The sequence below is a fragment of the Polyergus mexicanus genome, unplaced genomic scaffold (genome assembly GCF_030449975.1).
Source record: "Polyergus mexicanus isolate NDT 795.1 unplaced genomic scaffold, iyPolMexi1.0 SCAF_13, whole genome shotgun sequence".
NCBI classification, from domain to species: Eukaryota; Metazoa; Arthropoda; class Insecta; order Hymenoptera; family Formicidae; genus Polyergus; species Polyergus mexicanus.
Window position 1 is genome coordinate 4,148,051 of NW_027223333.1, and position 24,200 is coordinate 4,172,250.

Below are 24,200 nucleotides of genomic sequence, written 5' to 3' on the forward strand. Positions count from 1 at the left end.
TATTAAGTGAAATAATGTTACTGAAAAGCATAGCTTAAGCATACTGATAATTTTTGTCGAAGCACCAATAACTATTTATTTATGATTTAAGGGTTGAGCGAATGTGCGCCAATATGAATAAGAGGTCATGGAAATATATGAAGCCTAGATACTGTAATTAAGTAAACCTACAGACGGAATTTCAGAACTATGAGGGGCACATGCTGGTGCGGGCGTGCGCATGAGCGATGCGCGTGAGCGGCGAGTTTGCGTGCATGGTGTCCTAACTGAAGGATGGAGGTCCGTTTAGGCTGGACTGCGGCTGGGGTGTTAGCGTGTTATCGTTGTAGCACGGTGCGCATGTGTAATGCGACTGCGCGCGCTGTGCTATGGACGCGACATAATGCGGATGTCTGTTTAATATAATATAATATGATACACGTTAAAGTGTCTGACATCCGTTTAAATACACACCGGGAAGCTAATAGTAGTAACGGCGTATGCGTGATATTTTGCTATGCTCTATCATTTGTTTTGGGTTTTCTAGGCGAGGAAACTGAAATGAAGAATGTAAGCAAAGAGCATGGTCCGGGTTATCCTGGCCTCCGTGTTTCATGCAAAGATGTTGGGAACTATTTAGGATTTAGAGGTCGAGCGAATGTGACCAACATGAACAGGAAGTTATCGAGAATCATATGGGAGGTTTAAATAATGTAACTGAATAAGTATATGGATGGAATGCTTGGAGTTGTGAAGTGCGCGCTCTGGTGCGGTGTATGCGCATGCGTGATGTGCGCGCGCGGCGGGCGCGCATGTGAGGTGTTTCGACTGAGAAATGGAGGTCTGTTTAGACTAAACTGTAGCTGGGATACTTGCGCGCTATCGTTGTAGCGCGATGCGCATGCGCAATGCGGGGGCGCGTGCGGTACTGTTGGTGTGGCATAAGGCCGGTATTTCTTATAATATGATACATCCTAGGTACCTGAGCATCCATTTAAATATATACCGGGAAATTAATAGTAGTAAAGGACGCGCGCGTGATATACTTGTTTTGCTTTATTTTCGATTATCTGTTTACTCTGGATCTGAATGGTAGAATGGTACTGGAAAAGAATAGTTTAAATTACTCTGTTTCATGATAGGATGCTAGGAACTATTGCGATTTAAGGGTTGAGCGATTGCGCTCTAACATGGATAAGAAGCTATGAGAAATAGTACATGAGATTTAAACACTGTATTTAAATGAAGTTATAGATGGAATACTCGTAATTATGGGGTGCGCATATTAATGCGATGCGTGCGCATACGTGATGCGCGTGCGCAGCGATTGCGCCTGCAAATTTTCTGATCATGGAAAGATGGACTGTACTGAAAATGCTTGTGTGCTATTACTGCAGTGCGTACGCGCAATACGACAGCACGCGCGGTCGTATAGATGCTGACATAACGCTGATCTTATTGCAGGAATATTCGAAAACTTTAATTCCCGCGCTGTACGTCAAATGCTAGAAACTATCTGTAATTTAGGATTTGAGCAAGTAGATTACACAGATTTATAGCTGTTGTCTGCATTTATGAAGGACTTTCACACACATTGAAATACTTAAATAAATAATTATAAATATAGGAAGAGTGAATGTATACGGGTATAGTCGGGCCCTTTTGCGTTTGCAACCGTCTAGAACTAAAAAACAAAATGAAATGGTTAAAAATAAGGATAAAGACTTACCAGCGCAGGGATGCTCGGATCTCCCGGGGCTCGGCGGGTGGGGGCCTATGATCCCTGGACTCCCCTCGTCGTCAGCAAGAGAAGGGCCTCAGAAGGGAAACAGTAAACTTCTCTTTGAATCGGACGAAAATACTGTGATGCAAACAACCAGCGGCAATGAAGTGATGGACTATGAGAAATTAATCGAAGTGTTAATAGAGCTCTTAAAGGCAGTTCCTCCTACATTTAGAGCCAAACTGCAATTGACTGTGGATATGATCCTCAACTTCTCTGGTGAGTTGTGTCGCACAGTGGCTAAATTGGAAGAGGACAGAGAGCATATCCTGAATAAAGCCAATGGACAGGAAGACAGGATCAGAGACCTACAACAAGATCTAGATGCTCTCCGTAAGTTATATCTGGAAAGAGAAGAGTTAAACTATCCAAAAGATATGAAGACTGGAAACTTCGGTTTAGGGAGTTCTTATGAATCAATAAATCTCACGACTCTGCGAATCTATCAACCAGAGGAGGATTATCGTGAACAGAAGAGTCTGGAAGATATCTCTCTTGGGGTTTTTGACCCCAATGAGTCATTATTGCTTAAAAACGCATCGTCGCTCCCGCCATTATTGCCCATAGGACCAGGGCGACTAATGAAAATGATGACGACCACCGCGAAACCCTCGGACCATGATAATGATGTATGGAATAATGAATTTAATGATATGATACGGGCAGGACGGGCTCGCAGGCGTAGCGCAGCCGGCCGTCCTAGGGGAAGGCCACCCCGAAAAACAAACCAAGGATTACTCAATATGGATATGAATCTGGATAAGGAAGAGAAGTTACCGCCGCAGGAGATTCGGACCTCCAGCGGCAGGCGGACGAGCCCTACGGTCCCTGTGGCTCGTCTGTCTTCATCAAACGAAGGGCTTGATATAAACATAGCTTCACAGTCGCCGACGGGCGTGGAGCATGATGATGCTACCGTCGAGACATGGGAGACGACTTTCATTGACTGCTGCTCTCCCCCAAGGAATCTTATTGAACATCAACGAGAGCTAAACAATAGTTTTGGGAAGAAAACTCTGGATCCTATAGCCACCACCGAGCAAACCAAGAGCAAAAGAAAGGCTAAAGCATCTCCAGATATAATCACTCCCAGTGATGAGGAGAGCATTGGATCAGTCGCTAGTAAAGAAGCAATTAGGTTAACACCTTTATCCCTAAACCTAGGGATACTGCTACTATAAAATCACCACAGGAGTTAATGTCTGCAGAGACTGAGGAGAGCTCTGGGTCAGGCTGCAGGAGCGACAGAAGAAAATCCCTGGATTCCTCGAAAATAAAACCTAAAAGGGCGAGTAGGATCATCGTCTCTTCAGATGACGAGGAAGAAAATCAAGACTTCGCCCCGCAGGACCTTAGAATAATGGGGGCCACTAATGTGGGGGCTCTTGGCCTAGGCTGCCTTGATAGAATTGAGAGCATGAGGGCGAGAAGTAAGAACCTACAGGGTGGCTTTAGTGGAAAAATGAGAAGAGATTTAGAGAAGGCAAAAGACGTTATCAACACGTTAATTTTCAAGTCCGAGGCTTTTGGGGACCCTGCGTACCTCAAGATAAAAAACAGGGAACTTTTAGACGAGATGGAGAAATTAAAAAGGAAAGACGCCTTAAGAGAAAGAGAGGTCGAACAAATGAGACTTATGTTTGAGGAGTGTTCAAGAAAGTAAGCGTTTTATAAATTATATTATTAATTTTGTTTCTCGAACGTTCTAAAGCGAGACGTTACGTGCGAAGCCTTGTTTTCATTCCGTTTTTGTAGTTTCTTCGTATCATTCGATTCTGACAAACACCTCGTTGTCGATAGCCGATTGGCTCTCGGAATCGAACGATCGAAATTCCTCCTTTTTTGTAGTACCCGTATCAACCGGGATTCTTGTGCGTGGATCGGAAAGAAGGGCTTTTCGTTAAGACACTTCGTCGCAAGCCTTCACCGGGAGCACACCGAACGCCTAACGCTCATAAAGTTATAGTTAAACGATAATTCGCGTGTCCGCTCATATCTTGCTGTCGCGTGCGATTACCTAAGACGGTCCGGGAGTTGGTGTCGAAAGGAATAAACACTTTTCAACAAACTAAACCCGGACAAATCATTTACGTCCTATCTCTCCGATCGGCGAAACAAATAAATTCTGTTAATGTGGACGTGTAATTCGAAGGCGCGGCTACAAGGAGCTTAGGAAAGAAGTCTCGGAACTAAGGGACAAACTTGACGACGCTGAAGAAGACAAGAGGAAGGCTAGAGAATCTTTACGCGTCACTCAATGAAAACTGAGGAAACTACAAGGTAAAGAAACAGAAGAAGAGGATATATCAAATGGACCGGTTAAAGGGGACATTAAATATAGTAACCAGAGTATAATGGACTTACCTGTTGAAAAGCAGAACCGCATCGGTTCTGGGTTAAGTGCGGACAGCAATCCTGAAGATCCTCTGGTGATGGAGACGGAGAACCCTAGCGGCAAATCTGAAACAAAAGAAATGGAAAGCAATATTAGCAAACAAATTAAGGAACTGGTTAAGAAAAGGGCTGAACTAAGGAAGAGTAAAAGGACAGGAGAGAATGAAACTGACAGTGACTCCAAGTTATCAAGGGAAAGTCCACTGCCTCAACGCATCCCAAAAGCTGGATTAAGGATTATATCCAACACCCAGTTAATTCCCCCTAGACAGGATAAGGGAAGCATAACTAAAGGGAACCCAGATAAGATAAACTCAAGAAGAGTCACAAATAATGACACTGCAGGACCTTCACAGTTAGCGGACAAGGAGAAATGGACTAAAGTCTTGGGCAGGAAAAGAAAAGATAGAAAGGACCCTAAGGAAAATCAACGGGGCTTGGATAATACTAGAGGTAACGTTACTATCGGAATTAAGAGACCGCCTAAAGCCTCGGCAATATTAATTACCTGTAAAAAAGAAGGTCCTACTTACGCGGAAGTTTTGAATAAGGCTAGAGTGGGTGTTTCGCTAGTCGATCTAACGATTGAATCGACTAAAGTCCGAAAAGCCGCCAATGGTGGCATGATCATAGAGGTTTTTGGACCGGATGGTCCAGATAAGGCGGATGCACTAGCGGATAAATTGAAAAATATTTTACAAGACCAAGCTAAAGTGGCAAGACCTACTATTAAAGGAGAAATCCGGCTGGTAGGACTGGACGATTCGGTCACTGCAGATGAAGTACTCGACATTATTGCTAAGAATGGAAAATGCAGAGCAGACGACATCAAGACTGGCCCTATCAGACCCATGAGGAATGGGCTGTTCACAATCTGGGCACAATGCCCTCTATCAGCAGCAATAAGTATAGCAAGTATGAAGAGGATCAAGATAGGCTGGACTCAGGCTAGAGTGGACTTACTTGAATCTAGATCCGTTCAGTGTTTTAGATGTTGGAAGTTCGGTCATGTGAGACTAGCTTGTACATCTGAGACAGACTTTGGTAAACTGTGCTTTAGATGCGGAGAACCTGGACATCTGGCTCGTGATTGTGGTTCTCCTCCAATATGCAAACTCTGCGTTGCGGAGGATAAAGATCCGAACCACAGACTTGGTTCTAATGTTTGCAAGGCGGACAAAATCAGTAGGATTAGAACTAATTTTAGAACTAATTTTAATATACCAAAATCGCGATTTACACCTAAAAAAGAGAGGTTAGGTAATGAATTAAAATGAATGTTAAATTTATACAGGTCAATGTAAATAGAAGTAATTTTAATTTTAATGAGTAGTTTAAATATGTGGAACAGAAGGCAGGCATGATCATCAGACCACTGATTAGATTGGGCGGCCATTATGGGGTATGCACAAAAGTAATGAAGAGAGAGAGAGGACCAAGAGAGGAGACAAGAGAGAGAGAGTCGGGAATCTTAGTCCTGAGGAAGATAATGAGATTGGATGATTCCATTGGATGATTCCATATGTCACCTAGGGATATTTCTTCCCCTAGCGTCATCCAATTCGCTTAAAGCAAATTTGGAACAACGTTGGAAGCACTTGGGACGGGGCATTGATAGATGAGGATAGAACCAGTCTTAATTAATTAATATTAGCGCGAATCATTTTTATTAGTTTATAATAATAATAAATACTAGACTTCGCGATAAAGATATAGATGGGTTGGGGGAGGGGGGGAAGTAAGGGAAAAAAAGGGAGGGTGATTACACTACAGGGCATACTTACAGGGTTAGCAACATCGCGGGAATTGTCATTTATTATCACTTGTTTTTGTACTGGGTTTAATTGTAACTTAAATTTAATAATAATAATAATAATAATAATAATAATAATAATAATATATGGACCCAGGGGGATCTCGTTATAACGAGACTTGTCTCTTTCTAGGGTTTGCTAGGAGGGAGCGAAGGGGGGGGGGATACATACACACACACACAGATCACATTCACACACACGCAATCATGGACACATTGGGTTTAAATAATAACTTACACACACACACAGGGTTTTAATTAATTAAGGAGGGAGGAGGGACGGGCAGGTGCCAGGGTAAGAAGGAGGGGGGGGGCAGGAGGGATTATGGAAGGGCTGGTTCTAGTCGGATTACGGAGGGGTTATGTCAGGGCTGTTGGGGTACCGAATGACATATGGACAATAGGGCTTCGGTGTCCCGACATGGTAAGGTCCAGATGGGATCGCGGAAAGAGGGGAGTTTTTAGTGGGTGCAAGCCCCACACTACCTGGCCACACCGGGTGGTCAGGTGTGCAGAAGGCATTTTCTTCCCTCGCAAAAAAAAAAAAAGGTTAGGTTGCGGGTCCAACTCTACCGACAGAAGAGGCTTTCTGCTATCCAGGTGGGCGGCAGAAAGGGACCTTAGGATAGCTAATATAGGTGAAAAGCCAACTTGTGTACGCCCCCAAGGCTCATCTATCGTTGATCTGACCTGGATCTCATCGGACCTGACTCATCTAACGAGAGATTGGAGAGTAGAAAAGGAAATTGAAACATTATCGGATCACCTATACATATCATTTGATATCCATACTGGCAAACCATCGGTGCCCCCGGATAGAAAGCTGCCTCGCAAATGAAACTGCAAGAGGTTCGATGAAGACCTTTTCTCAGCGGTGCTAAATTGGAGGAGCTTGGGACCAGCAGCGGAGAAATTAGACAACGTAGACGCAATGGTAAAATGGCTGGACGACACAATGGAGGAAGCCTGTGATGCGGCGGCTGAGAGAGTCGGACCTCGAAAACCGCGTAAATATGCCTACTGGTGGCAGGATTCTGCTGCCACCCTAAGACGAGAATGCATTAAGGCAAGGCGAGCGTGGCAAAAATCTAAAAGAAAACGAAGATCAGAAACCAGGATTAATGAGCTAGGGTTAGTTTATAAGTCAAAGCGCAAGGAACTCCGCAACGAGATAAACAGACTCAAGTCTCAGGCTTGGCAGGAACTACTGGATTCCATCGATGAAGACCCGTGGGGATTGCCATACAAGATCGTCCTGAAAAAATTAAAAGCTCCTTCATTAGGCATAACTGAACTACTAGAGAGAGATCTTCTAGACAAATTGTTGGACTCTTTATTTCCTGGAAATTCAAACGCTGATCCGATAGAGGATTGGTCTAATTTTACATGGTCAGATGAATGGGATATTGATATAGGTGAAGTCAACAAGGTGGTCAGGAAGGTCTCTCCCTCGCCATCCAAGGCCCCCGAGCCTGATGGGTTTCGGCGACTAGTCTGGAGGCACGTTACCGATGAGTTCCTTGAATGGATAAGATATATATTTGGTCTCTGTTTAAGATTAGGTATTTTTCCGGATGCATGGAAATGTGCAAATTTAGTTTTGATTCCCAAAGGCGGCTCCCGGATCGAGAATCATCATACGGAACTTCCAAAGGCAAGACCTATCTGCCTAATTAATAAAATTGCCAAGGCATTCGAGCGAATCCTAGCGAACCGAATATATCTATGGCAAATGGAACATCCGGAATCCGAACTTTCGGGAAATCAATACGGTTTTAGGAAATATCGTTCCACATGCGATGCTATTACGAAGCTAAAGGATATTACACTTAACGCAGTTCTTAATAACGAATACGCGATAGTGGTAGGGTTAGATATAAAAAATGCGTTTAATAGTATACCCTGGCGAATAATCCGTACAGCGCTGAAAAGGAAAAGTTTTCCTCCGTACATCAGGAGAATCATGGATTCATACCTGTCAAAGAGAGTCATCCAATTTGTCGATGAGAACGGCAAAATCCGAAAAAAATCCATGGAAGCTGGTGTTTCCCAGGGTTCAGTTCTTGGCCCGGTTTTATGGAACATCGCGTTTGACAGAGTCCTTGACCTTGCGGAGGAGGAAGAGCACTGTAACGTGATATGCTACGCTGATGATACCCTTGTGGTAGTAATAGGTAAAGACATTGAGCACACGCATCTAAGAGCATGCGTGTTTGTCACTAGGGTGGTGAATTATATCCATAATCTAGGGTTAAAGGTAGCAACCAATAAGACCGAGGCAATTCTCTTCCACCCAAAAGGGATAGACAACTTACCCGCTGGCGTCACTGTGGGCGATACGCTGGTAACTTTTCAGCCCAGTATTAAATATTTAGGTATAATGGTGGATAATAAGTGGAAGTTTAACGAACATATGAGGTTTATCGAAACGAAAGCTGGCACAGTAGTTCGCGCTCTGAATAGACTGATGCCTAATCTGAGAGGCCCAAATGAGAGGAGACGCAGACTTTACGCTAACGTTGTCATGTCCGTTGTTCTATACGGCGCCCCGGTATGGGGCGATACTGTAAACTCAAGTAAAGCGTTGAGAGGTTTGGTGAGTATACAACGATCGGTCGCGCAACGAATAATCTCCGCATATAGAACAATCTCGGGAGACGCGGCAGCATTGCTTGCAAGACTTCCTCCTTTACGTTTCGCCGCTCCTATGCGGAAGCGCCTTTACGACCGTATGAATGAGCATAGAGAGAATGGCACCCTAGAGAGAAACACCAGGAACACAGTTAGAGAAGAGGAAACCGCGAGAATGCTCGAGGAGTGGAGGAGATACTTGGAAAGACCAAACCTTCCGGGTGAGTATACGAAACTGGTACTGGTTCCGAGGCTGGAGGCTTGGATGTCGCGAACGCACGGTAGTATGAGCTTCCATATGACGCAAGTCATGACGGGTCATGGCTGCTTTTCGAAATTTTTATATAGAATTGGTAAGAGGAACGACACAAGCTGTGATTTTTGCGGAGAAGATACCGATGACGTTCTGCACACCCTGAGAGTGTCCCGCTTGGGATCCAGAAAGAATCAGACTGAAGCGTGCACTCGGGTTGAATAGAGACTTCGTTCTAGGTGACGTGGTAGAGGCGATTCTGGAGACAGAAGAGAAGTGGTTATCCTTTTCAGCTTTCGTAGAAAAAGTAATGCGCGACAAGGAAGATGAGGAAAGGCGCCGAGAGAGATCGAGGCGCAACCGTCTTCCTTCAGAGGAACCCGACTCAGACTGGTAACATACAGGTCATACGAGGCTACCCCAATCGCACTAGGCAGTCGGGAATAGCATGTTTATTCGTTCATTCATTCATCTTCATACATTCATTCATAATCATTGCATGCGGACGACTGCCTTGGGTTTTGGGACAAAGAGATCGATACCTGTGGACGGCCCTGTAACAATAGTAACCCATTGGACAATGGATGGTAAGGTAATCGTTCGCCGGTGTCTCCTTTAGCGTGTCATCTGCCGGGATGATGTTTAGAGATAGCCTTTTTCCGGGTCTTTAGACGAGAGCTCAGTGTTATAATGCTGTAACACTAAAGGCTCTCAGTTATTTAATAGAGGGGGGTGGGAGAGAGTGGTTAAGTTATTGTCTTGCCCTATATACATGCAAACGGGACTTAAGCAAAATTTTTTCTTCACAGGGAATCCAGGGTGGGCTTGAAATGATAACTTAAGCCCATACTTAGGGTTAGATTTACATACACACACACACGGATTTCTATACACTCACATATACACACTACACAATTAATTTTTTTTTTCACAGGGTAATAGGGAGGGTGGTTTCCTGGGGGGGGGAAGGGAAAGAGGGAAGGACTCAGGAAGGGGTTATCGTTGATTACGTAGGGGGGCGTTCAAGGGCTGTCGAGAGGTCTGACTGTTCACACGCAAGTAAGTCTCAGACTTCCCGACAATAGCGGTCCATTTGTGATCGCGAAAAGGGGGAGTTTTTAGTGAGTGCAAGTCTCACACTACCTGACCACACACCGGGTGGTCAGGTGTGCATAAGGCATTTTCTCCTCCTATCGCAAAAAAAAAAAGGTTAGGTTAGGTTGGAGTCGCTCCCCCTCGGATGGTGCACCACCTTGCCGTGGTGGAGGGGCTCCCCTTCCGGTCTTGGAAAGAGTCTAAGAGTGCACCACACATCTCAATCGTCGCGAGAATGTGTTTTATTTTTATTTATTTTGGATGTATGTGTTGTGGAATGGATTGGGGTATTGTGGGGGGTTATTGGGGGGTTTATGAGGTTTTTATGGGGGGTTGTGTGGGATTGTGGGGGATGTATGGGTTATGGGTGTGGGATGTATGTTTGTTAGGGAAGGGGTGATCGAGTGAGGTGGCGAGGTAGGTAACCTCTAGAAAAAATCTCGGGTAGACCGAGCTCGTATGCGTGGTGAAGCCAATCGGCCTAGATGAAGGAAAACACCGAAATCAAACCATCTTTCTTTGATACACAATGAGCGGTACAAATAAAGATAAAACGTTAACCGCCGCAGTGGGCTTCGGATCCCACAGCGACCGGCGGGGGAGGGGGATACAGTTCCGGTTCCCCCCTCGTCGTCATCCAACGACGGGCCACCAGGGGTGTTGCCGACGAGCACCCCTGGCGAGCGGACTATCGCCGATGATAGAGAGATAAGGGTGGTCGTGCGGAGGATCGACTGGCCGGGCCCGGCTTCATCAAAGTCGGGGTCCCGGTCGCGCTCGGTCACGTCTGCGAGGGCGCACCCGTATAGTCGGGACGAGGCGGGTCGGGGCCAGAGCCTCACCCGCCAAGATGGCGGGAAGGTGGAAGGTGCGTCGCGGGGGGGCAGCAATCGCTCCACCCCCGTCTCCTCCTCCAAGACCTCGCTGGCCAGCGAGGGTACGGAGGACCACGCGTCTCCCGAAGAGGACGCAATGGAGGTGGACGACCTCCCAAAGAAGAGGGGACGCGGGAGACCGCCCACCACGGGCGAGTTCGTAGGCCTCCGCGAGAAACGCGAGGAGGAGGCCGCCCGCAAGCAGGAGAAGGAGAGGGAGCGTAGGGCCCAGAAAGCCCTATCGGAGGATGCTCCCTCCGCCAAATAGGGGCCTTCGGGCCTATGAGGCGGAATGCGCCGAAGAGGTTTGGAAGGCCCCGACCCCGGATATCGCGGCGCGGAGTATGGAGCAGGCGGCGGCCATCGACCGTATCGCCGTCTGCTCCGGAAATCTGCAGGGCTCTCTCCAGAAGAGGCTCAGGGAGGCCGCGGCCCTTGTCAGGGTAACGGCCAGCACCCTGGCGGAGAGAGCCCAACAGAACGAGGCGAAAGGGGAGCTAGCGGCCCTCCGCAGGGACATAAAGTCCCTCGGAGACCGCAATGCGGATCTCCAACGGGAGATCCGCGAGCTAAAGGAGGAGCTCGACGCGACTCGTCGCGCGAAGCCCCCCTCCCGGCTAGAACTTCCCGGTTCGCCCGGGGGGTCTCCCCGCAAAAGGCGGGGGGTTCCCCGGGTGAAGTTGGTGGAGGAGCTGGACGTTCCAATTAGACTGGAACGTCTCCTCTGGCTGGACAAATGAACGGTGCCCAAACGAACGGTGGGCAAATGAACGGTGTCCAAACGTACAGTGGGCAAATGAACGGTGTCCAAACGAACGGTGGGCAAATGAACGGTGTCCAAACGAACGGTGGGCAAATAACGGTGTCCAAACGAACGGTGTCCAAATGAACGGTGCGCATCTTTCTGTGTCCAAACGAACGGTGTCCAAATGAACAGTGTCCAAGTGAGCGGTGTCCAAGTAAACGATGCGTATTTTCTTATGTGTCCAAAAGCTACTGTATCCAAAATTACTGTGTCCAAATGCACTGTGTCCAATTGAACCGTGTGCACAATCTCGTGTCCATTTGTAACGTGTCCATTTGCACCGTGTCCAATTGTACTGTGTCCAAGTGAAGGCCACTCATATCGTATAATATGGAATTGATAGCTAAGAATATTACGACGCTGATATTAACGAATTAAATGCTGTTGATAAAATACACAGACTCTTATCAGATCAGATTATTGAGTCTCGATGGGAAGTTTGTGTATAAAGAGGAATTAAGTAGAGTAAAGAAAAGGGACTATGTATACCCGCCCAGGAGATTACATTTGCATTTACATTTATATTTGCACTTGCATTTATATTTGTACTGAGATCATATTGATTGTATAGATTATATTGAATTATACTGAATTATACTGAACTTCTCGGCACACTTGAGGTTCGGGAGTCTCTGGCTATGTTTGAAAATGTAAGTGTGATATTGATGATGGAATCCTATCATAATATGCACGGTGACATGGAAACTGTGTCGCATCCATGCTTGCGTGTGTATATCTCTGAATGAAACGAGGGGGATAGAGTAAATTAGGTGAAACATACACATATAAAGGGATGGTCTCACGTAAGCTGATTGTATGAGAAGGTGATTTTAGAAATTTGAACTCTATACAGTATTTCCGCTGATAACCGCGATTGCATTTAACTGTGGGTGCATGCGGATGCCATCCCCGAGCAGGATGGTGATGGGAGGTAATAACTTGTTCTCCTATGCTGTTTAATCTGTGTATTGTTTTAACTCATGCTATGATCTTAATCCCTAAGGACAAAAACTATGAATAAAGAAAACATATCACAAAGAGTTATATTTATTTCCTTATTGAACTGACTGGATGGAGCGTTTAGACGGCGATATCAAGGCCTGCAGGGTACGCACATGGACTTGAGATTTGTTCTGTTTTCATTATTACGTATTACTTAAGTATTACACAATATAAGGTGTGCGCATCTGTAAGTCGATGCGGATGTATCCGGTTGGTAAGGAAATGAATTACTGAAGAACCCGAAATTGTTCCTGTTTGACTTTGTTTGAGGGGTAGAGTTATATAATGTCCGCTTTCACATTTGAACTGCTCTGTTTTATTTTATGCATTCTCGAGAATGAGATATATTAAACACGGCGAAGCTGATACATTAGACAGAAAGCGCTTGATGAACACACTGTTGGATTAGTGGTCAGATACCCATATGGTACTCTGCGATACTGATGATAAAATTAAACTTTAAGCAAAACAGGTAGACATCCTATGTGCGTCATATATGGAATAGATGGGTAGATATCCGTTGTGCGCTGTATTACTCTATTAACAGGATTGCAGATGCCTGGTCCTCGCAACTCCTGGGCGTGGCAGATATCTAGAATAGTGCTGTCTGACTTCTGTAATAAGAAGTAGTCGTTGATAACCAGAAACCGGTTGATTGAGGTAAATTTAAAAATTTAAATTTAAATTTAAATTGAATAATATTAAAGATGATTGATTATTGAGTGATGTAGCGCGGCTGGGTACAACCTATAATTGAGAATTATTGATAATTGAATTACCAATGTATGATCTCGGCCATTGAAAGGTCTGCGAAATGCGAGACTCGACCGGCCTATCGTTGTAAATAGAGATATTAATAATTAGGGTGGTTAGACGCTTACTTAGAATAGTTGAATTGCAGAGTTCCACTTGCGAAGGGAGCAACCATCAGGTCGTTGAAGATCAAGCTGAGCGCTGGAGGGTCCTGGGAGGCTATGTGGATGTGCGGAAGCGTAACAGAACATCGGGAACCGTTGTCTGTAAACAAAGATAACATAGATTAAAATTGATGAGAAAGATAATTACAATCAAATAAACAAATAAAATAGACACTTTGTTGTAGGTAAAGGAATCAAAGTCTTAATCGCAGAGACTTGGTGCCTCACTTGATAGCCTGAGTGTGGCACTAGGCGAACAGGCGATAATAACAAAACAGGATTGATGAGTATGTGGTGTATATCCGACATGCTGGCCTCCCCGAACCCTCCTGTGCACGATGGGGTGTATCACTTAAAGTGCTCCGTACGTGACAACGCGCACGTTCTGCTGAATAAACTTAATTACCTGATATAAATAGCGATAGCTGATATAAAAAAAAGAATTGGCGTGGTAGTGTTTGATGGAAACTTTCATCCATTAATTTATTGCGATTTCCCTTACTGAATTAAAGTGTACTGATGTGATGAGTTTGTGTGTCGACTAATAAAGTGCCGTAATCAAATGGACCCTGGTCGACGTGTGTCCTCCCTAAGCGGTCATCATGCGATAAATTGAGATGACGGAGGTACTATGATTCCCCTAGGTACCAAGACTGAGTACTTATGCAATGGAAGAGTTAGACTTAGAGAATAAAGACGATAAATTCTGCATCTAAAATCTAAAGCCATGTGATTGGCTGTCGGTGGACATTTGGTCGATGTCACTAGCCGCCCGAAAATGGTGATATTCGAACTGACACGACTACGCATTCTTACCTATGCATTAATGTAGATAATTATAACTGAACAAATTAATGTTAATAGTAGTTTACAGTAATGTAATAATAATAGAATTAGAGCCTATAAACAACGCGTGAGGATTTAGTTATGTATATGTGTATGGATTTTGTATAATCCGGATTATCTGGAGAAAATTGAACCTATATATAATTGTAACTAGTGTCTGTATTATGAACAGGCACTGGTTTGAACTTATGGCAGGCTGATAATTATGTCCCGTATAGTATCTTAGGACGTAATTTAGATACTAGTAGAAGAGCGAATATAGCAATTTGATAAATATTACAATATGGATTTAAAAACAAGTAAAAGATGATAAAAAAGTACCAGAGCAGGGATGTTCGGATCACCCAGGGCTCGGCAGGTGGGGGCCTATGGTCCCTGGACTCCCCTCGTCGTCAGCAAGCGAAGGGCTTCAGGAGGGAAACAGTATTCCTTCCTTCGAACTGGACGACAGTATTATGATGCAAGTAGTCAAGAATAACGAAATGACGAACTATGGGAAATTAATCGAAATACTAAAGGAACTCCTAAAGGTAAAACCTGCGCATCATATTTGCGAAAGCTGGTTGACAACTTGGAAACCGACTATGACTAGACATAACAAATATAATGGAAGTGACACACAAACATAAATTGTTACTAGGCCAGAGGAACTCGGAATCCTCAGACCTCGGCGTGAGGGGGGTTTTAATTCCTGGCCTCTCCACGTCGTCATCGTGTGAAGGAATATCTAGGGGAGAGGAATTGGGCGGATCGGAAAGTAGGGCTTCAAAGATGATGTCAGGATGCTATGATACTGCGACTGAATACAATAGGATTCTTGAAGTTATGTTAAGCTTAATTAAAGAATCTCCACAGTCGCTTAAGGACAAAATTCACAGTGCGTTTGAAATGATCCTTGAAAGTATGAGCGATCTATCAACGATCGTGGTTGACTTGGATCGTGATTGAAGACGCATCCTGGACAAAGCCGAAAATCAGGAAGAGCATATACAAGATCTTCGCTGCGAATTGAGCCTCTTAAGGTCCCGGATGTCAGGAGAGAGATTTACGGAAGAGCTGCAAATAAATCAAGAAACTCACGAAGAACTGCTCGATGATTGTAAAAGATTCTGTACAACTCCAATAAAAATAGACGTGGACCCGATGAGGAACTCGGTAACATCAGAGACACCTTGGAATGAGGAGGATCTTTCGTTACTCGATTTGCTCAACGACCCGGACGAATCCCCTAAGCTGGATCAAAATATGACGACTTTGGCCATTTCCCTGGATCTTATTGACGATATGCTGGATAAAGGTTTCAAATCATTAATACGGGCAGGACGGGCTCGCAGGCGTGGCGAAGCCGGCCGTCCTAGGGGAAGGATACCCCGAATAACAAACCGAAACCAAAAGATTATGAATATGGAAATATGGGAAAAATGTTACTGCCGCAGGGGAATCGGACCCCCAGCGACAGGCGAGCGAGTCTTACAGTCCCTGAGGCTTGCCCGTCTTTATCACACGAAGGGCTCTCTCCACTGTTGCCGACGGGCGGGGAAGAAAATTTGGCTACCGTCGGGACCCATTCGGAATCAGACAGGGATCCATTAGACCTGACTTTTGTCGGGTGTTCTACTTCCGTTGAATTGGATGACCCCGAGAATCCGAAACCTGTTGATGCGGGCATTGAAGCCTCTGTTCTTAGAGATGCAAAGGCAAACGTTAAAAGGAAGGCCAAAGCCTCACCAGAGATTAATTCTTTTAGCGACGGAGAAGGAGGTCAAGGTGGTGAAACTCCGAATAGGTCGACAATATCCCTTAGGAAGTTAAAATCAAGAAAGAAGAGGCCTCATACACGTGCTGCGGGGAAGTCGCCATCTCTTGAGGTGCCACCTACTGAGGAAATGTCAACGGAGTCTGAAAAAGGAACAGATTCAGACTCCAATAAAGCCCGGAAAACACATAAAAAATCACTTGGTTCTAAAAACTGGATTAACGAGTCAAGCGTGGTCCTATCATCCGATGACGAGGAAGTTGGCAAGGATTTTGCCCCCCAAGAGCTGAGAATTATGGGGGCTAATAGCGTAGAAGCTATGGGCCTGGATTATCTGGCCAATATCGAATCTATGCGGTCTAGGAGTCGCAATCTCCAAGGAGGTATTAGTGGAAAAATGCGTAAAGACATCGAAAAAATCAAGGATGTCATTAACACGCTTATTTATAAATCGGAGGCTGCAGGTGACCCCTCGTACCTGAGGCTCAGGAATAAGGAACTAGCGGATCAAATTGATAAGCTGAAATTAAACGAGGTCCTCAGGAACAGGGAAACGGAGGAATTGAGAAGCATGGTCACCGATTTGAAAAAAGAAGTTACAGCTTTGAGGGACAAACTCGACGAAGTGGAAGAAGATCGTAGGAAGGCTAGAGAAAGCTACAGGATTGTCCAGCGAAAACTCAAGAAAAGTGGCATTGACCCTAGTGAAGACCTGGAAGGAAAAGCTAAAATGATAGATAAAGGAACGCTAACCGAGGAGGAGTTAAACTTACCTAAATCAAATACTGCATACGATGAAAGCTCACCAGTGGAGAATCCTAATGCAAAAATTCTGGAATCCGGCAATGTCTTGGAACCTGAAAAGAAAAGAGAGATTTTATTAATAAACAAACAAATGAAAGACTTAGTAAGAAGGAAGGCAGAACTGAAGAAAGGTGTTAGAATGGATGAGAGCGAAACAGGTGGAGACTCCAGTCGGGCTAAAGAGAAATATCTCCCCCAGCGGATGCCGAGAAATCGACCAAGGATAATCTCTGACATCAGACTGGCTCCCCTGAGCATCCCTAGAAGCGAATTTACTAGGAAAATCACTAGAGACGAAGAACAGAAGGATAGGGATATTACCAGAGTCAGTTCAGGAAATGAAGAATGGAAAACAGCCAACAACAAAAAGAAGCTTAAGGAGACAAGGAAAACTCAAAATGGAGATAGTTCACCCCCCAACTATAAAACAGGTAATGAGAGAAGCTCTAATAATGTTAGGGATAATCGCAGACCCCCTAAAAACGCGGCAGTCCTGATCACCAGCCGCGACGCGCAACTTACTTATGCCAACGTTCTTAAAAAGGCAAGAGAAGGCATCTCCTTGAACAAATTGGATATTAAGGCCACCAAGATTAGGCGCGCGGCAAACGGTGGCTTACTGATAGAGGTTCTGGATCCGGATGGCGTTGATAAGGCCAATGCGCTAGTAGATAAGCTTAGAGACATTTTGCATGATCAGGCAAGAGTGGTAAGACCCACCATTAAAGGTGAAATCCGGTTGATCGGTCTTGATGACTCTGTATCCATCGATGAGGTTATATGCGTAATTGCACAAAATGGGAAGTGTAGCGAGGATGAGGTTAAAGCAGGGCCTATTCGACCTATGAACAACGGTCTGTTCTCCTCCTGGGCTCAATGCCCACTAAGCGCTGCCATAAAATTGGCCAACATGAGGAATGTCAAGATTGGCTGGACGGTGGCTAGAGTGGATCTGTTAGAAAGCAGACCCGTTCAATGCTTCAAATGTTGGAGGTTTGGCCACGTGAGACTCGCTTGTCCAACAAAGGAGGACTATAGTGGCCTATGTTTTAAATGTGGTGAAGCGGGACATCTGGCTCGACAGTGCAATCGACCACTTTTTTGTAAACTCTGTGCGTCAGAAAATAAGAACCCCTGCCATAGATTAAGGTCGAATCTGTGTAATGCGGATTATAAAATTAATAAAGTGAGAACAAATTTTAGGACGACTACTTCTGCCGAACAGTCTGCACTAAAAGCGGGCCCTTCGTCAGGAACATGCGGCTAAAAGTGCTTCAGGCTAATATCAACAGGAGTAAGCCCTCCCTAGACCTTTTAATTAATCAATCTAGGGAATTAGGCGCTGGAATTCTACTAGTCTCGGAACCAAATTTCATACCGACAGCTGACAACTGGTTCGTTAGCGAGGATGGAAGGGCCGCTATTTTGACAGATCCCAATTACACCAGAATGAAGACCTTTTTAGCTAAAAAAGGCCCGCAGTTTGTGGGGGTACATTGTGGACCGTACCTTATTGTATCCATTTATATTTCCCCTAGATTGAGCCCTAGGGAGTTTAATAGTATCCTTGATAACGTCTCGACATTTTTAGCGTACCGTACTGAAAAAATCATTATAGGCGGCGATTTCAATGCCAAGGCGAGCCTCTGGAATGCCGAATTCACAGACAGTAAAGGTCTTGCTCTAACTACTTGGGCCGCTGAGAGAGATCTCAGGATCCTTAACACTGGTAACGCGTCCACATGCGTACACCCTCAAGGAAGCTCAATAATTGATCTTACATGGAGTTCCTCGGACATTTTTCAGTTAATAAGTGATTGGCGGGTTAGGGAAGATATGGAATCCCTTTCCGACCATCTCTATATCGAGTTTAACATCCATACAATTAAACCGGAAATATCACCAAATAGATCGGTGCAACGCAAATGGAATAACAAGAAATTGGACGAGGACCTCTTTACTGCCGTATTGATATGGAGAGGTGGAGGGCCTAAGCCTGAAGAACAAGGTGACATCAATAAAATGGTCAATTGGTTAGATGGTATCATGGACGAAGCTTGTGACGCAGCTTCTCTAAGAGTGGGTCCTAAAAAGCCTCGTCAAAAGGCGTACTGGTGGCAGGACTCCGTGAACCGGCTGCGCACGGATTGCTTGCATGCCAGACGTCTTTGGCAAAAAGCGAGGAAGAAGAAGCGTCTACCCGAGGCCACTGCGGAATTAGGATTAATATATAAGCGGAAGCGGAAAGAACTGCGCGCGGAAATCAATAAACTTAAGTCGCTTGTGTGGCAAGAATTCCTGGATACAATTAACGGTGATCCATGGGGTTTGCCCTATAAAATTGTATTTAAGAAACTCAGGACTTCGTCCCCGGGAGTTACGGAACTGTTAGAACCAGACATCCTAGACAGGTTACTTTATTCCCTAGGAACACTGAGGTTGTAACGTACAGGGATTGGTCGGAACTTGTATGGTCTGATGATTACGCGATCACTCCAGGAGAAGTGTATAGGGCTATAAAGAAAATAACATCTCCTGCTTCTAAGGCTCCGGGTCCGGATGGCTTTCGTCTTGGGCTCTGGAAAATGGTAACCGAAGAGATACTGGACTGGATAGGATTTATCTTTAATCTCTGTATGAAAAAAGGCGAATTCCCAATTCAATGGAAAGTTGCCAATCTTGTGCTGATACCTAAGGGGGGAAACTCGGAATTGAATCCTACCGCAGTCCCTAGGGTGAGACCTATCTGTCTGATAGACGAAATTTCGAAAGCCTTTGAGAGGATACTAGTGAAAAGAATTTTCTCTTGGCAAGAAGAACATCCTGAATATGATCTTTCACCAAATCAATTCGGTTTTCGTAAAGGTCGCTCCACATGTGATGCGCTTAGACGGCTTAGAGATATCACTAGTAACATCATAGGACTGGGAGGTTTCGCTATCGTAGTATCCCTAGATATTCAGAACGCCTTCAACAGCATCCCCTGGCGGGTAATAAGACGCGAGTTAGAGCGAAAGGGTTTTCCATTGTACATTAGAAGGATTATAGACTCTTATCTTTCCAACAGGATTATTCAATATGTCGGATCGGATGGAAGGCATTATAGAAAAACCATGAAGGCAGGTGTTCCGCAGGGGTCGGTCCTCGGGCCAATATTGTGGAATATTTCATTCGATGGTGTGTTGGATCTTGCCGAAGAAGAGGAATTGTGCGAGATTCTTTGTTACGCGGATGACACTCTTGTTGTTGTTAGTGGTTATGATATAGAACACACCCGACTCAGAGCCGGGGTGTTTGTTACACGCGTTGTGAATTATATTCAGAGCTTAGGATTAAAAGTGGCCTCAAATAAAACAGAAGCTACTCTATTTCACCCAAGAGGTATCCGAGAACTCCCGATGGACACACTAATTGGCGATACACCTATTTCTTTCCAACCCGCTATAAAATACCTTGGTATTATGGTAGATAATAAATGGAATTTTAATAGTCACGTTAAATATATAATAGAAAAAACAAATAAAGCTGTAGGGGCCTTAAATCGCTTAATGACCAATTTAAGAGGCCCAGATGAAAAACGCAGGAGACTATACGCGGGTGTTATTATGTCAATTGTTCTTTACGGCGCGCCGGTATGGGGCGACGTCCTACTAGTAAACAGAATGTCGAGATTATTGTTCCCTATCGAGCGATTAGTAGCACAACGGGTGATATCTGCATACCGTACAGTGTCGTATAACGCGGCATTACTGTTAGCTCGCCTCCCGCCTGTACGCCTTATGGCTTCGGCTCGAAAAAACATATATGATAGGATCGCGCGACATAAGGAAGATGAAACCTTAACCAAGGATATTGTTAAACGAATTAAAGAAGAAGAACAATATAGGATGCTCGAGGATTGGCGGGAACTTCTGGAAAAGCCAAATACACCAGGTGAGTTTACGAAGATGGCGATTGTCCCGTGGATGGAGGCATGGCTGGCGCGTTCATACGGCGGCATGACCTTTCATCTCTCGCAAGTTTTTACTGGACACGGCTGCTTTGGTAAATATTTATTCCGTACTGGCAAGAGACCTGACACTAGTTGCGACCTTTGTGGCGAAGATCCGGATGATGTTTACCACACGTTAAGAGATTGCCCTGCTTGGGATCCTGAAAGGATTAGTCTTAGGAAAACATTAAAACTAGCTAGAGACTTTACTTTGGGGGATGTGATCGAGGCTATATGTTTGACGGAGGCAAATTGGAACGCCTTTTCGGCGTACGTAGAAAAAACTATGAGAGAGAGAGAAGACGAAGAGAGAAGTCGAGAGAGAGTGGCCTCCCTCCGACCTTTATCGGGGGAGGAGGACTCCGATTGGAGGAGGACACGTCGATCGACGCACGCGCATGGGAGGTTATCACTTATGTCATCATTGGTGGCTGGGATGATCACTCTGTCCGAGCGTCCTTTGTGGTTGTATATCTTTAACATGTTAGGGTGATGGCATGTTTTCCTCCGCTATCGGATTTTTCTACGCGAGGGATCCGAACATGGTAATAATAATGTCGCTGAATGCTCATCGCGATTCCTTTGAAAGAAGAGAAGGGAAAGGGGGGGGGGTTTATTTATTTTAATTTTAATTTTAATAATGCAATTTGATTAATCGATTAGATTTAATTTGGGTTATTTTCGGGTTTAATTTAATGTAATTTCAATTTATAGCATATATATACGTACACATATATACACACATTCATACACATACATATACATATATATATATATACACACATACACAATTATTACACTTTAAATGGAGGGTGGTTGGGACGGGCAGGAGCCGGGGGGAGGGATGGGGGGGGCGTTTAAAGATGGCGGAGGAATACTGGATGATTACGGAGGGGGAGTTAGGACTGTTGAAGTGTCGAAAGTTCAGATGCACAGTAGGTCTTCGACATTTTGACTCTTGGTCCAGCGATATGTCGCGTCAAAGGGGGAGTTTTTTAGCGGGTGCAAGTCCCGCACACGCTCCGGGACCGGCCCGGGGTATGGTGCAGAAGGCATTTTTCTCCCTCTACGCTAAACAAAAAAAAAAGGTTAGGTTAGGTTAGGTTAGGTTGTCGCTTCGGGATGGAATTGAGACTAAGTCCACTGACAGCTCAGTGCTCCGATATTTAGGAGTAAAGTGACTTTAAAGTGCTCCAATCAAGGAGAAAAGTATATAGAAATGTGTTTTGTGATACCGCGCATCAATTGAGACAAAAATATTTTTTGCTCCAACTTCTGACTGAATAAAACTCATAATTATAATATCGTATGTCTCGCGGTGTGCTTAATGGCGGCCGTATAGGGCCTCTTTCAGTGACGTGGCCACGGGTGGCATTCCATCCAGGAGCGACTCCCACTATTTGTAACTCTATTGTGACTTTATTGTGACTTTATTGTGCTTTTATGATTGTGATTGTAATTGTGGAAGCACCAGTGGTGTTAAATAAAAGACATAAAAGGATATTAAAAGATTTTATAGCCACGCGGTATCGTACGACGTCACATTATATGACGTCACGACAAGATGGAAGGGCAGGCCTTGATTTGAGAAGATTTTCTATCGGAGTTTGGAACCTTCGAGGAATCCGGAGGCACGGTGGATACGTGGAGCGATGCCCTGGAGCAAGGTCTGGCATTTACAAGGTATCTGGTTCCTCTCGGTCTCATTAATCGGCTGTAATAAGGTAGGATAAATGCAATGTCTTTACGAAGATGATATGAAAATACAAGGATTATATAGAATAGAGATGCTACTCGAATTCTGTTTCTTGACAATTCTGCCTTCTGTGCGAGGCCTGAAGAAGTTTATTGAATATCTTCGAATATCTTCGATCTGATAATTATTATAATGAGATGCACCGCTATGGAAACATAAGTTTCCTATGGCTTGATAATTATCTCGACCAATTGATTAATACAACTTAGGCGTTGGTCTGATTTGATCGCCTTCGGTATAGAAATGGGACTCGCTTCCACAAATTGAATTGTAATGGCGCATCGCCTATTTTCATTTTTATTTCTTATATTGTAAGTGATGAATGATTTATATCTGAGTCTGTTATAAATGTACAGGAGCATTTTGAGATCATAGAGGAAATAGTTTATTATTCTCTATTGAAATACCGGTTTGCACCATGTGAATCTTACAAAGAGCAGGAATACTACTTTCTCTTTCTCTACTTGCGGGTTATAGTTGAACAATACACTGTCTTGGAGGTATCAAATGCGTATTGTGTAACTGTGGTGAAATATTAATCGTGGATATGATTTGCTCTTCAGGTACAGGGAATCCAATCCAATCCAAGCTAATGAATGTATGGTGTACAGCCCTGTCAGCGTGCTGTAAGGTGAAAGGAAATTATGAGGTTGGGTAATATGTCCTGTGTCCAGAGCAATAATCAGGGGCAACACATGATATTGGAATGAAATGCCGCCTTACTGGCGGTGCTACATGTTAACTGGTTCGTCTCGTTTTGTGTTTAATATACGTTTCTATGATTTGTCTTATATGGAAATAGTGCTCGACAACTGTATGCACGGTGGTACATATACACATATCTTTACCCCATACATGCAGTTGAATTATGTATCTCTATAGATGTGCGCGAAGAGGTTGAGATGTATGTCTGGGTTGTTGCTGTCTTATCTGAGGATCCTGGTAATGGGTAATTGGCGGAGGGACTGCGTCGACAGTGCCAAGCTAAAACGACCCTGAATTATGTACGCAGGTATGCCATTAAGAATGTTTAATGCTGCCTCGACCGGTTGATGGTTATAATATAAGTATATTGAATTTGGCATAGAGATGTAAGAGTGATAACTGTCATTGTATTATGGTTGTCATTGTGTTGTTATATGTGGTGTTCACAAGAATGCGGCGATGCGACGCATAAATCATCTTAAATGATAGTCGCATCGTTGATGGTGGAATTTCTACCTCTCACCAATGGATGTCGTCGGAAGGGACTTTGGGTGCAAATAGTTGTCATTTGCATCAGGCCTAGGAGATATTGCGGTTTCTGTGATCAGACACAATCATGTGTGGGAGAAGTGATAGGAAGCGTTGGATATTGTGAAGTCAAGAACCGATAAGAGGTCTTCCTGATTATAGAATCCTTCTGAGTGGAGCTGTGATTGATGGATTGAAGCCGTTGTGTTTCTCGAAGGGAATTGAAATCTCTACGTCAATAGATGTTTTAAAACATGAGTGTAAATA

The 24,200-nt window shown here is 44.4% G+C and overlaps 1 protein-coding gene across 1 annotated transcript; it reads left to right on the forward strand.

Moving 5' to 3' along the window:
- Window positions 1-15,422: 15,422 nt before the first annotated feature.
- On the forward strand, window positions 15,423-23,330 carry LOC138938967 (uncharacterized). The gene is made up of 5 exons (XM_070306384.1): window positions 15,423-15,710; window positions 15,830-17,956; window positions 18,157-19,340; window positions 19,382-21,214; window positions 23,264-23,330. Exons 1-5 carry the CDS (start codon window positions 15,423-15,425, stop codon window positions 23,328-23,330), a joined length of 5,499 nt encoding a protein of 1,832 aa, XP_070162485.1.
- Window positions 23,331-24,200: the final 870 nt, after the last annotated feature.